The sequence below is a fragment of the Lissotriton helveticus genome, chromosome 3_1, assembly GCF_964261635.1.
Source record: "Lissotriton helveticus chromosome 3_1, aLisHel1.1, whole genome shotgun sequence".
Classification (NCBI taxonomy): Eukaryota; Metazoa; Chordata; class Amphibia; order Caudata; family Salamandridae; genus Lissotriton; species Lissotriton helveticus.
In genome coordinates this window covers 671,248,662-671,263,606 of record NC_136061.1, presented here as the reverse complement: position 1 = coordinate 671,263,606, position 14,945 = coordinate 671,248,662, and the positions used below count along the sequence as shown (strand labels likewise).

Here is a 14,945-nt window from a genome sequence, read left to right as displayed (position 1 = left end):
ATCAGGATTCAAGCAAGCCGGGCCGACGACGCCTGAAATGGCAGAAACCGGTCCCCGGAAGCTTGTTTCCTTCCCAGTATAAGAATTGGCTTGGTAGTTTGGTTTGCCCTGTTCCCATCATGCACTGGGACAGGAACAGACTAATTTGCATATAGCCAAGTTCTGAGCTGGGATGGTGCAGTGAGCTAAAAAACGGTGATGGATCAAGCCCTGATCTTTGGACTGGGTAAGAGTGGTCTGCTTAATTCAGGCACTCTGTTCATCACCACCCCCTTTTCTGAATCATTTTGTCCACCATAAGCGTGGAAGGGTATACTCAGATGTGAGTCCCTTGCTCATTGCACCATCAGGATTCAAGCAAGCCGGGCCGACGACGCCTGAAATGGCAGAAACCGGTCCCCGGAAGCTTGTTTCCTTCCCAGTATAAGAATTGGCTTGGTAGTTTGGTTTGCCCTGTTCCCATCATGCACTGGGACAGGAACAGACTAATTTGCATATAGCCAAGTTCTGAGCTGGGATGGTGCAGTGAGCTAAAAAACGGTGATGGATCAAGCCCTGATCTTTGGACTGGGTAAGAGTGGTCTGCTTAATTCAGGCACTCTGTTCATCACCACCCCCTTTTCTGAATCATTTTGTCCACCATAAGCGTGGAAGGGTATACTCAGATGTGAGTCCCTTGCTCATTGCACCATCAGGATTCAAGCAAGCCGGGCCGACGACGCCTGAAATGGCAGAAACCGGTCCCCGGAAGCTTGTTTCCTTCCCAGTATAAGAATTGGCTTGGTAGTTTGGTTTGCCCTGTTCCCATCATGCACTGGGACAGGAACAGACTAATTTGCATATAGCCAAGTTCTGAGCTGGGATGGTGCAGTGAGCTAAAAAACGGTGATGGATCAAGCCCTGATCTTTGGACTGGGTAAGAGTGGTCTGCTTAATTCAGGCACTCTGTTCATCACCACCCCCTTTTCTGAATCAATTACAATGGATGAACAAGAAATGGAAGAGACTCGTGCCACGTGTGGGGGGTCAGTTCTGTCCCCTCCCTCTCTCCGCTCATATATTGCTACCCTCTCCCCTCCTGCTATTTTTATTTAATTCATACACCCTCAAATCCGTCCCCTTCTTTGACCCCCTGCTTATCCTGCAACTTAATTCGCCCTCACCCTAATTCCTGCTCTCCACCTCTGCTCTCCCTTTCCAGTATTTTTAGGTCGAGCCTAAAGCAGCTCGCATGCGCTGCTTGCGAGACTTTTCGTAAGGGGCTTCAAAAAGCTCACCAAGCTCACCACGCTCGTGCGTGTGTTTTTGTTTTTCGCACAGGCTATTGGGCTTTGCGTGCATCTTTCTAAGAAAGACAGCACGCCATTGGGCAAAGGTGGTGCATGTCCCACCTTCGCTCCGCCCACGGCCTATTGCTTGCGGTTACCCACACGGGCCACATCTGTTATGAATTATCGTGCGTGCTCACCACTCACGTGCTTGTTATAAACTCGTGCCCAGCTAGCTTCTCCGTTCCAAACTCAAAGCATGAAACACAAATCCAATATTTTTCTCGGAGAAAGAGTGCGGTCCTGACTCGCTGATGCAGTTTCGGTTTTACAATCAGACGTCACTAGCCTGAACAGAAACCTGCCCACAGTAGCCAGGGCGCTTTGGTGGAGAGGCATGTTGATCCTGAGCCCCCGGGCGAAGCCTTCCATGCTGCTACCCCCTCAGCCTGCACGAGACACACAGGCGGCGCGCGGCTTCGAATAGGTCACGTTACTGCTTTTACTGCTACACCCGAGACCAATATTCAATTGGTAGTACATAGGTAATGACGATGCAAGAAATTGTCTTTCTTTTATAGTTTGTCCGGTTCAGTTTTTATCCTTAGCGGTATCGTGTCTGCCTGGGAGACGGAGGGTGAAGAGGTGTTTTGTGTATTGTGTTGCAAAATACTGTGCAGGGTGGGGGGTTACTGGTGCTGGTGAAGGAGTGTGATCTGTTTGTCAGTAAAGGAGGTAACTGTATTGTATTCACTGCATAACTGCCAACTCACACGACGCCACTTTCAGTGCATAACTGCCAACTCACAAAATGCTGCATTCAGTGCATAACTGCCAGGTCACACGATGCCACCGTGTGGCTCGATATTGCCCCCCCATCAATCGGTCTCCCAACGAAGAACCGATATCACACAATGGAATGGGAAAACGAGCCGGAAAACCACTATCAACAGTAGTTTTCCAGCTCGTTTTCTGAGACTTTGAATTGCCGACGTCTATTTATGCCCGGTGAATCAAGCCACCTGTGTCCATATGGCAAATTTCATGTAATCAGCCAAAGCGTAGGATTGATCTGGTTAAAGTGAAATGCGCGCTCCACTTTTTCCACATAACTTTGAGGAGTCATTAGGCGGTCATGAGCTTCGGAGGGCATGCTGAGTCTACAGTAGTGGGGTGTATTCTTTTATTTAACAAAAGGTCTGGAAATAGCACCAACAGAACTCCTTGGGGCGGCGAGAACTCTGAGGGCAAGCATTTGATATTATGATGTCCGACGGGTACCGATAAAACTATGGCATTATATTTCCTTGTCTGTAAAATCAGTGGTTGAATGTATTCAGTTTAGTTCTCTATTGAGAAATTAACTCCGTACTCAGGTTTCTAATCTGCAACCTTGTCTCATGTTTGTGTGCCTTTCATTGTATGTATGCATCTTTCTTTTTCTGACTTTTGAAGGTTTATTGTGCTAAGAAAATGCAGAGAAATGAGTGGCAGAAATGTGGTTTTCAAAATAACGTGCACTCTCACAACACATTGACATTGATCCTTATGTCTAGTGTGATCATGTCCAGGGGTAGCTCCTCACATTCTATCTTCTTGTTCAGGCACTTTCTCAGACCCCTTTTTTTTTTTTTTTTTTAAACCTTTATTGAGTTAATCAAAGTATGACAAGCGCAGGCCTACAACCACAGAGGCCGGCCGCAAACACAGGAATCAGATCAGGAGTCATGCACGTACATACGACCAGATAATATCGACAATACATATACAGCATGTGATTGTATATGTCTCGACGCAGAAGGATATCAAAGGTTTAATTTTAAAGTTATAAAGAAGCAGAGTGGCTGTACTATCGGTGGCGTCACACCATAACATGAAGTTAAGAAGAGATGGGGGGGAGGTACCCCGCAGTGCAAACAAGTTCAGGTGATGAGCAATATGAACCTTGGGCACACTATGCTCGCCGAGGCTGACGAGGAATAAAAGACAATGTAATAGCAAGCGATTAGCGAGCACACCCTCCCTAAAACCCACCCTCCGGAGACAGTAAGGTATAGGCAAGTATAGACGCCAAACAGAGAAAGAAAAAAGATAAGGAGAGACAGCCAACCCTACTGTAAGGGAGGAAAAACCCTACCCAAAGAAAGAGGAAAGAAAGAAAGGGGACCATAGAACAAAACAAACTAAAATAACAAACCCCCCCAACACCCGCCACCCTGCACCCCCGTAATGGCTACGGCCTACCCCACTAACAGCGTGCCTGTCGCCCCGGAACACCCCAAAAAAGGGAAATAAAGAAAGCGGAGGAGGAGAAGAACAAACATACTCCCGGCCACCTATACCCCCCGCCATTAGCGACCTCCCCAAAACATATTGTCCATCATTAAAAGCAATTATTAAGCACCAATATGGGGAGGACCTCAACCAAAACCACCCGACTCCCAGTGAGATACACAGTACAATCCCGGCATAGATCACAAAGCGTAGCTAACCCCAAAAGTCAAAGACAACCATGACAGTTCGGTTCTTCACGATAATCTACGTCGCCAAAGCCAGCAATCTCGCAGAAAGCGAAGCGTCCCAGACAGTACAAAACAGTGGCATCGGATCTAGGGCAGGATATAAGATGAAGTCAGCCCTGACCAGTGCGATTCTTTATGAAAATCCATGCCACCCAAGCCACAGTATTCATGTGGTAATCGAAACGTCCATAGCAGTTCGAAGCAGCTGAATCGGACCGAGGACAGGATACAAGATGGCGGTATCCACAGGACCAATGGGGAAAGATGAAGGAGATAAGCAGACCTCTCCGACGGTCACTAAAGAGCTGTTCTTGGCGATCAAAACCTTCGGCAACGATGTTTCGCCGAGCAGGAGTCATACCGGGAAAGCTAACTACGGTCTTAGGTGCAACATTCACGAGGCCAAAATCATCGACGTGAGCTGAGTTAGGCTGCCGCGCGGGAACCTCAGAACAGTAGGCCAAATCTTCCACTGGAACCACAGAATGCTGATCATGTGTCGCAGCATCATCGTCCGGTCGCAAGCAGATATTTCCCAGCGTTTCTGACATTCGGTCATATGTGACTGTGAATTGGGAGTGGAGCGCCCCAATGGCGGCCATCACGGACCTGAACGATGGTGCGCCATCTGTCCTCTCCATCTCCCCCCCCAAAGAGACGAGGCAGGACTCGAGCCCCAGACTCACTTCCGAGGCTCCAGGCACACACGAAGCCGATGGCAACAGCAGGCACTCCCTCAGCTGGTGATCACGACATCTTCGCCGACCGCGGGGGCCCCCCCTTCAACACCGCCGTCCCCAGCAGGGTCTCCGGGCGAGCGCCCCCGACCGCGGCGCACGATGCACACCCTGTGTCACGAGACCGAGTCCTCAGTGCCAGCTGGTAACTGGATTGCAGATCGGAGATGCAGAAAAAGATCCGAGTACGGAAGACCGGACGAAACACCGGTTCCACAGCCGCTGTTGATCAATCCCAGCCCGGATGGGCTAGAAATCGAGGTCCCGGCTTCAGCCCTGGAGTAGGCCGAAAACGGAACACGACATAACTCCACCACCCAGTATGTTAGGGAGTCCGGGATTGCACCACCGGTATCAGGCGAGCTTCATACACACGGGAGTCCGGCGTAGGTAAAGGATAAATTACAGGATATGCGAGCTGCCGGCGAAGGTCGACGGAGCCGGGAGCTTAAGCAGCCATCTTGGATCGTAGCGTAGCTCCTCCCCCTCAGACCCCTTTTTAAAATAAATTTTTGTCCTAATCCTTTTTGGGTTCTTGAGTAGCGTACTACTCACCGAAAAGCGCTTCGACACCTCATCAGGGGTAGTAGGCGCTATATAAATACAGTTACAATTAACTGAGCATCTCATACCATAGATGATCTTGAGCTGTTTGCTTTTACGCCTTGTGACTATCCATTAAGTGTGATGTAGTCCTATTTTTAATGACCTCAAACCTTAAAGGGACTACAGTGTAGAAGGAAACAAGCATTGGCATAGCCAATAGGTCTCGTATTTGGGACCTTAGAAGTGTTTAGTTATCCAGCACAATATCCTTGGTGCAACATCATCAGGTGTTGCATGGAAAAACACTTATAAGGTCCCAAAGGCGAGGCCTATTGGCTATGCCAATACTTGCTTTCTTTCTTTTATGGCGGGGCTCAACAGCTGCAATTTGCCACCAAGCAAAGTGGTTTCTACATCCTGATGTGTGCATACGCACACATTGTTCATCACGCTGGGCCTGCTGTAACCGTGCATACTTACATATACGTGATGACACATTTGCCTGTTTACGCCATAATGCTTTTTTTTGCCAGAGATGTTCCACATCGGTAAAGAAGCACTGTGTTTTCTTTTTACTGATTTAGAAACTGCATCAGCAAAGCCAAAAGTCTGGTAATGTAGCAACATTGAAATTGCAAAACCTATTGGCTTTGCCAGTGCTTGTTTCATTTGACTCCTACGTGGTTTTAAATTGTTAGTGCAATTGAAACCCAGTATTAATATATTTATAATTTGTGATGTGTTTTACATAAAGAAGCTTTTTTGAGTAAATGCTCTCTTTGATATCCTGCTGCTGTTATACAGTACTTCACACAAACCCATCACCTCCTGTAGCAATTTGAACTTGTTGTTTCTGTTTATTGCCAAACGTGAGGCAGCTGTTAAGTCGACGGAAAAAAGATACAAAAAGTGATGGGAGGGGAATTCTTGCAAATAGTCACTGTCAATCGCTCAGGGAAGCATTCCAACTCATTGCTTTTGTGTCTACTATGCCGCCTTAGATTAGACCCAGGCAAATAGTCCTGCTCCATTCGGTCATACCCTTGGCCGCTTACAGCGTTACATCAAAAACACAAAACAGTGATGGGAGAAATGCTTGCAAATAGTCTAACCATTGGCAATCACCCGGGATAGCATTCTAGACCATTGTTTTGTTGCCCACTACAACACAGTTTAGACCCAGCCATAGGCAAACCAGCCATAGGACTGGACAGTGTGAACAGCCCAGCCCACACTGCTAAAACCAGTCTTGGTTGCTTATGTTTGGTTCAGAGAGGATCCATTTTCAGGTATTAAATATAGCACAGGCCTCATTCCAGGTAGCTGCAGAAGGTTTTCCAGAGAACATTTTAGGTGCAGCTTCTGTTGCTACAGAGCAAACCAGGTCAGATTCTCCATTTTTAGTGGAGAGGCAGACATGCGACTGAAGACTGTTTTGAATTTGGCATCGCTATTCAGGTTGGAATACGTTCTTTTAGGATCACTTCCTCTCCAGGACTGCTGCAGTGTAGGTCCTCCTGCCGTCCCCCCACGAGATAGCTGTGGCTTGAGGAGCAGTTTAGCAGGCAGACAGAACACCAAGATGAGAGGGCGGGAGGCTCGTAACTTAAAATGTGTGAGCGGAGATGGACCTTCTGTTTCTTCTTGCTTTTTTCGTGGTTCTGCTCTGCTGACACAATGTATCTGTTCTTTTGTTGATTCATTCCTTGGACTGGTCATATTTCATGGTGTCTTCTGGCCACTTCATTGGTTCGTTAGCGCTTGCCTCTCTTTCCTTTATCATAGGGCTCCACTTACATAGCATGCACAAGATTTTTGCCCAAGGGTGTGAGATACTGCCTTTCTGCATTCAAACCTCTCATGTCTCTTCCGAATGGATACATTCTCCTGAAGTGGCAGACTCTCGCCTGTTAAGGACGATGTAACACTTTAGTTTCCACCTGCTCATTTCCCAAGCACAAGACCCTAGAAGTGATGCCTTGCTTGATCTTTGACCTCTTTTTTTTCAGTCTGGTGCAAGCAGAATATTGGCATGACCCACTGAATGAGGAGGAATATCGCAACTACAGCATCTTTTTGGCCGATCTCAACCAGGAAAGGGTAAGCCATGAAGGTGCTAATAGAGAGTCTTCAACAGGAGCAGGGTGGGCAGAGAGACTTGCTGAGCATGACATCTGTGGCAGGATAGTCTTTGAGATGCAGATCTTGGGGGTTAACCTGTTGCCTACTATGGCTTTATCATACTAAGAGGCAGGCGCTGATGATTATCCTCCTCTCGGGCCAATAGATAAGGTGAGAGGGGCATGTACAGCAGGTCACCCTACTGCCTTTTGCAGTGACTTTGCTGATGCTGATTGTGTGATCTAAGGTACTTTGGGTGTAGCCATGAGGATAGGATAAATGCATGCGCTGAGTGCCCCTGCTGCTTTCTACAAGGCCCCAGGATTGGGGGAAGCGCGAGGAAAGATGGGGTCAGAGATGCAGATACTGATCTTGACTCCGCTGCTTCTGTGGGGGCTCCATGACAGGGGTTAGATGATGGCACTCTGGGGGTGGGGGAATGACCAATAGCTGCCAAAGGAGATGTAGGCTGTAGCTGCATTTGCTGAGAGTGCCTGCCTGAAGAATAGATTGAGAGTTGGAGGCTGGCACTGAGAATAAACCTACTCTCCATTGCAGCACCCAAGACTGGGTGTCTGGTGCATTCTGGGAGGGTGGACTTGCTGCACTGTGCGGTGTCAGATGAGGTTGATGGAGTTCATGTGCTGTGAGGCCTTGGCATAACGTGAGCGATAGAGGTGCCACTAATTACCCCCCTGTGTGGTGCCGGCTCAGAGTAGGTTTAGAGCTACAGGCTGTAGTGACTGATATACCTGTGATTCCTGCAGATGTGTCCTCATATTTTCTGCTCCTGGCGTAATATTCTGTGGTTTCTTCTCTAGCACACCAACGAGAGCTACAAGAAAAACCTGATGTCACTCAAGAAGTTTGTGATGGTGAAGTTTCTGAAGGATTCCATGGTGGTCCCCCCAGAGTCTGAGGTGATTACAGGAGAGTGGAAAGGGGTGGTTGGGGGTGGGGTGGCCTGCGTCCCCGATTGGAAATACAAACCTGCACCAAACCATGAACTACCAGCAGGGTCGGATTGGGATCACAATTCGGCCCGGGCACTGACGAAAAAAGTGGCCCACATTCAAGAGGCGTGGCCCATATTTAAGGGGCGTGTCCCATATTTAAAGGGCGTGGCCCACATTCAAGGGGCGTGCCCTTTCATGAAACACCATTTGCACAGACAAGGAATGAAAGTGGGAGGATACTGTTCTTGCACAGGACACAGGGCCAAGGTGACAATGGCCTACATGCTGAGCAACTAAAAAAAATAGCAAGGCCCCTTTCTGTCACAAAATTATTCCAGCCCTCCAACACAGGAGCACCTGAAAAGCAGCAAAGCCCCTGCTATTACTAACCTACTTAGCCCTCCCCAGACCTTCAGCTCAGGAGCACATGAACAGAGGTAAGGCCCCTGCAATTAGTAAATTAATCAGCCCTCCAGGCCTCGGGAAAATGTCCTGGCAGGGGAGCACAAAACACAGCTTTCTGGGTCATCTACGATAGTCAGGTAGCCAGGGGGGAGGCTGAGGTGAAGCCGGAGCATGGGAAGTGCCTTCCCAGTGTGTTCTGGCAGTTTGAGTGTTTACCATTTACTGTAGTATTACCCTTGTACCTGTGTATGGTACCCTTTTGTAACTTGCACACGTCACTTTTCTCTGGTATCGCACTGTATGCTACCTCTCACAGATACTTGCACAAGTGCCACTATTGCCTACGTAACGTTTGTTCTTGTGCCTGAGTGTCTGCCATATATTGCAGTTTTATACCTCTACTTGTACTTTGTACGCTTTTGTAACCTGCACATTTATCACTTTTTCCTCCTGTAATGTACCGATTGCTACCTCATGTATTTTGGTTGCTCACTATTGTCACTTTTGATTCATGTAACTTAACGTTTGCTTTTGTAATTTGTCCACTTGTAAATTTTCTATGTATTATTGCTGTTCCTAGTGTGAAGCGCTCTGACACCTTCGGGTAAAGTCCGCGCTATATAAAATTGCATAAATAAATAAATAAAATAAAAAAATTCCAAACATCACCTGGCCCCCACAGCAAGACCCATTCTTCCTCGCCCACTATGCCCTGAATGTGAAGGGCTGTGGGCGAGGTGTTAAGACTAACACCGTTTCTGGGCTGCATGGGCCCCAGGGGGGGCGAGGTGAAAATGGCTCAAAGGCCTGAGAAACACCTGGCCCCCAGGGAGGCCGATTCTTGCAAACAATCACCCCTCCCCAGCCCAGCCTCAGCTTGATTGCTTGGCAGGGGTGAAAGAGAGGCCACAGCTGACAATCGCTGTCCGGCCGCACAGCGAGGCTGCTTTCATTTCCTCCGTCTGTCTCCGTGCACTCTGTGGGCCGTTTTTTTTCTCCCCTTTCCTAGTCCACTCTCTGTGGACTGGGACAGGGGAGAAAAAAACGGCCCACAGAGGGCACTGAGGCACCGGCCCTTCGGCCCATGCCCGAATGCCCGCCTTGCCAATCCGTCCCTGACTACCAGTCCAACCCTTCCTGAAACGAGGTTTACCCTGAACATGGTGGGCAGTGGGCACGCCCGCGAAAATACAAACCTGTTGGAGGAGACGCGCTGCGCGTGCATGACCACGGTCACGCGCTGAATCCTCCGCAGTGCTACGCTTCCTAGACGAGCCACCTGTCCTCCGACAGCTCCTGCACGGGAGGCCATCCTGCATAGAGCGCCGGTTGCATAAAAAGGACAGGGCATCTTGACCTGCTCCTTAGAAATGCAGTGTGCTGCACACACATTTCAGAGGGTAACAGCAGCATCTTCTTAATTGACAATAAATGTCCTGTACCACGTGTGTAGAGGGAATCTATCAGGCGCGGTGCGTCCATTGGGGCGTAGGGGCGAAGCCCCACTAAGCCCCATGGACCCACCACGTCGTCACTAGAAGCCAAACACAATTATTTTAAAAAATCGCGCTATCTGCCGGCCGGGAAACCGGGAGACACCCGACCTTCCCGGAGTGCGCAAGGGGGGGGGGGGAGGATCGGGCTGCTGCAGCTGCGCAAGTGTATTTTTGGGCACAAACATGCCCGCGCATGCGCAGATCGTTTTCTTGTGAATTCCCCCTTAGAGAGAGGACCAGGGGGCGGGCCGCAGCCCCCGGGGTTACACAGGGCGACTGGGCGAGGAGTCATGGTGCCCCCCCAGCCAATCCTGGCGCAGGATTGGCTGGTCACTACATAGCCCGGTTACATAACCCCTGACGGATAGCACGGCCGACTTTGGTGCTGGGAAACCAGGTTCGAGCCTCTTATCGAACCATAAAAATTTATACATGACTTACTTTGGTGTTAAATAAATAGATATTTTAAAAAACAAATAAAAATGATGTTCCGACTAAGGTGTGAAATTGGTGTCGAATAAATACATGTTTTTAAAAACAATTAATATTAATCATGTATCATTGGTGCTGGAGTACAAGGTTCGAGACTGGTATTAAACACTGACAAGCTGTGTGCAAGTTATATGGTCATAAAAATACATGAATGATGGATGCAGGATGGGTGGATGCATGAATGGATGCAGGATGAATGATGGGTGGATGAATGGATGGGTGGATGCATGAATGAATGATGGATGCAGGATAGATGCAGGATGGGTGGATGGGTAGATGAATGAATGATGGATGCAGGATGGATGCAGGGTGGATGGATGGGTGCATGAATGAATGATGGATGCAGGATGGGTGGATGGATGGATGGATGATGGATGAATGATGGGTGGATGAATGGATGGGTGGATGCATGAATGAATGATGGATGCAGGATGGATGCAGGATGGGTGGATGGATGGGTGGATGGATGCATGAATGAATGATGGATGGATGGATGCAGGATGGATGCAGGGTGGATGGATGGGTGCATGAATGAATGATGGATGCAGGATGGGTGGATGGATGGATGGATGATGGATGAATGATGGGTGGATGAATGGATGGGTGGATGCATGAATGAATGATGGATGCAGGATGGGTGGATGGATGGGTGCATGAATGAATGATGGAAGCAGGATGGATGGGTGGATGGATGGGTGCATGAATGAATGATGGATGCAGGATGGGTGGATGGATGGGTGGATGGGTGGACACATGAATGGATGCAGTATGAATGATGGGTGGATGAATGGATGGGTGGATGCATGAATGAATGATGGATGCAGGATGGATGCAGGATGGGTGGATGGGTAGATGAATGAATGATGGATGCAGGATGGATGCAGGGTGGATGGATGGGTGCATGAATGAATGATGGATGCAGGATGGGTGGATGGATGGATGGATGATGGATGAATGATGGGTGGATGAATGGATGGGTGGATGCATGAATGAATGATGGATGCAGGATGGGTGGATGAATGAATGATGGATGCAGGATGGATGCAGGGTGGATGGATGGGTGCATGAATGAATGATGGATGGATGGATGGGTGGGTGGATGCAGGAATGGAAGCAGGATGGATGATGGATGGGTGGATGGATGGGTGGATGAATGGATGCATGATTGAATGAATGATGGATGCTGGATGGGTGGATGGATGGGTGCATGAATGAATGATGGATGCAGGATGGATGGATGGGTGGACACATGAATGGATGCAGGAATGGATGCAGGATAGGTGGATGGATGGGTGGATGGATGCATGAATGAATGATGGATGGATGGATGCAGGATGGATGGGTGGATGGATGGATGGGTGGATGCATGGATGGGTGGATGCATGAATGAATGAATGATGGATGCAGGATGGATGGATGGGTGGATGCATGAATGAATGATGGATGCAGGATGGATGGATGGGTGAATGCATGAATGAATGATGGATGCTGGATGGATGGGTGGATGCATGAATGAATGATGGATGCAGGATGGATGCAGAATTGGTGGATGGATGGATGGGTGGGTGGGTGGATGGATGGATGGGTGGATGCATGAATGATGTATGGATGGATGCAAGGTGGTTCGGGCTCGCTCGCTGCGCTCGCTGCGGTGCAATATGCAAATTAGTTTACGCCCCACCACTTTCAAATGTCACCAGCCGCCCCTGGAATCTATGCATACGTGATACTATTAACAAGGGCACAATGAATACGGGACAGGTGGCAGAAATGTTTTTGCATCATCATGCCCCACCTCAGTTTAATTAGTACCTGCCTTTAAAGCTCTGCCCATGTAGCCACCTCTGCGCCTTCCCAGGAGACCCTCGGGCTCCATCATCACCCCCCTCCCCAACCCCCCTCAACCTAGCCATTACATACACCTACACAGGCTGTGAGCAGTTCCTATATATAGTAGACTGTCCCTCAGCGGTGTTTTTGTTTCTTCGTTACAGTGGTTCGGCTTCTACAAACCAGGACAAGCCAAGGATATTATGACTCTACAGGAGAGCTCCCTGTACACAGAGGCAAGTGTCCCACTGCGAATGACAGCGCACTGAAGCCTGGGTGATGTATCGCTATTCAAGACATTTCAAAACTTGTTTTCCTGGGCACAGGGTGTGGAGAACAATAGCCACCTGTAAGCTGGTGTGGGAGGAGGCTTGGACAGGCTGCGCTGCGGACAGGTGTGCCCATGGTGATTGTCCACTCTGGGGCGGGTGGGGGTGGGGCGAGCATTCCCCACAGTCACTGCGGGATCTTTATTACCAGATCATCGCTGAGATCCCGAGTGTATGTTGGTCACTGAGTTTGTGGTAGTCAATAAGGGTGGTCTCCTGCAGAGAACTCAAGTAAAAGTTTACTGAGGATGCCTTCTGTTTTCGTTAAAATCCTGGGCATATGTTCGTGTTTGAGTTAGTTCAGTTGCGGAATTTATTTGCATCTTGTTCACGCTGAGACCCTGAATATTGTCACTGAACTCTTGCAGCCTGAATGTTACAGACTAACATATTTTGTGCAACTTTGCCCTCTAGTGGTCGAATCCAATTATTTCAAATAATTCTCTTTCCCTGTTTACATTTCTTTGTCTTTATCTACTTTGTGTCTTGAAATCGACAGCTCCGTGATTCGTGGCTTCTTCAGAGAGTTACAGGTTATTTTTGATGAATGTTATTTTGTTTGACACTTATATAGCGCGCGTCTGTCACTAATGTGGGATCGTGTTTAAGTTTTCCAAAGCGGTTACAGACGGACCGAATAGATGGCGAAGCGTGGGGCGCAGAATGGTCTATGTAGAAGTAGTTAGTTGGTTGAGGTACATGAGTTCAGGCCCGGTTCCAGGAATTTTTATTTGGGTGGGCTAAGGATGCATTTGGGTGGGCCACTGCGAGCTCGATTTTTCTGGTTTGTTTTGGGGGATCGGTATAGTAAAAGAGGTGTCAGGTGATGCAAGGAGGGGCAGAGTAGGAGAGAGTCAAGAAAGGGTTATTTTGGGGAACATTGCAGTGGTATGGGGTTTGGGATAAATGAGAGAGTGGATGTGGGAGGATATAATGGTAGATGTATAGGGTGAGAGATAGGGTAGTGAATTGGAAAGAGTAGTAGACAGAAGTTTGAGATGAGTCGGAAAGTTGGGCTAGAAGATATATTGAGAGAAGCATAGGCTGAGAAATGGGGTAGTGCATTGGAAATGTTAAATTAGAAGAAGGTGATAAATATATAGATCCATAAGTACATTGAAAGTATATAGATGCATAAAGGAAGTAAGTATATGCAGATCAAAGATATTGATAGAGGTAGCGGATGAGAAATAGGGTAGTGCATTGGATATGCTTTTTCAGGAGAACAGTAACAGACCTACAGATCCAAATACATGGAGTTACATAGATGCACTATGGAAGCAAGTACATATAGACCAAAGATATTTTTTCTTCTTTTGTTTTTCTAACAACATAATTATTATACAAAGCAATACACAAATAAAGGCACACGTGTATGTATATATATATATATATATATATATATATATATATATATATATATATATATATACATATATATATAGTGAAAATAAATGCTTATATATAGAGGGACAAATACATAGGGTGGGTATTAATGAATTGGATAATGGGCAGCCTTCCTGGCCCAGTTCCCGACCAGTCACGAACAGGCTCAAACAGGCACTCACCCTTGTCCTCTCCAACCTTAGCTTCGACGCCCGGGCTGAGACGCCATAAGCCTTGGCCGTGTAAAGCCCTAGTAGTCAGGTGACCCCTTCAGCCAGTGGGAACCCTAGCCCTAACACTATCCAATCACAGCACTAGCCCTAAAATCTAGAACCAATAGGATACAAGCACCTTACAGCCAATCTTAGCCCTAGTCCAAGCACCAAATCAGTTTAAAAAACACTGATCTCTACGTCCAATAGAGGCCCTAGCCCAAGCAACCACTGGCACAGGAAGCCCTAGTCCCTACTTCCAATAGAAAGCCTAACCCTACTCTTAGTCCCACACCTAGTCCAGCAACCAATCACACCATAAGACCTAATCGCTACTTCTAATTAAAGGCCTAACTGTAGCCCCACCCTAGTCCCAACAACCAATAACACAGGAAGCCCTAGTCCCTACTTCCAATAGAAACCCTAGCCCCAGTCCCAACCCTACATTGATTGAATCACAGACCCAGAAATCAATCAGAACCCTCAAATACCCAACCAATGAGGACACTAACCCTAATCCAATAGAAACATCAGATACAACCACCAATCAGTGTACACATGTACCAAATAATATCAGACTATATAAGATCCCAGCTACCTCAGACAAGGTTTGCTGGCCAAGGTGTTGGAAGCTGCTCCTCTATT

At 47.9% G+C, this 14,945-nt stretch overlaps 1 protein-coding gene across 1 annotated transcript in view; it reads left to right on the top strand.

Annotated features, from left to right (window-relative positions):
- The window catches only part of PPT1 (palmitoyl-protein thioesterase 1), a 148,625-nt gene that overhangs the window by 116,294 nt on the left and 17,386 nt on the right, over positions 1-14,945 (top strand). Inside the window, exons 6-8 of the mRNA XM_078680800.1 lie at positions 7,083-7,173; positions 8,016-8,114; positions 12,538-12,609. Coding sequence (XP_078536926.1) covers positions 7,083-7,173; positions 8,016-8,114; positions 12,538-12,609 — 262 coding nt within the window. The remainder of the gene's footprint in view (positions 1-7,082; positions 7,174-8,015; positions 8,115-12,537; positions 12,610-14,945) is intronic.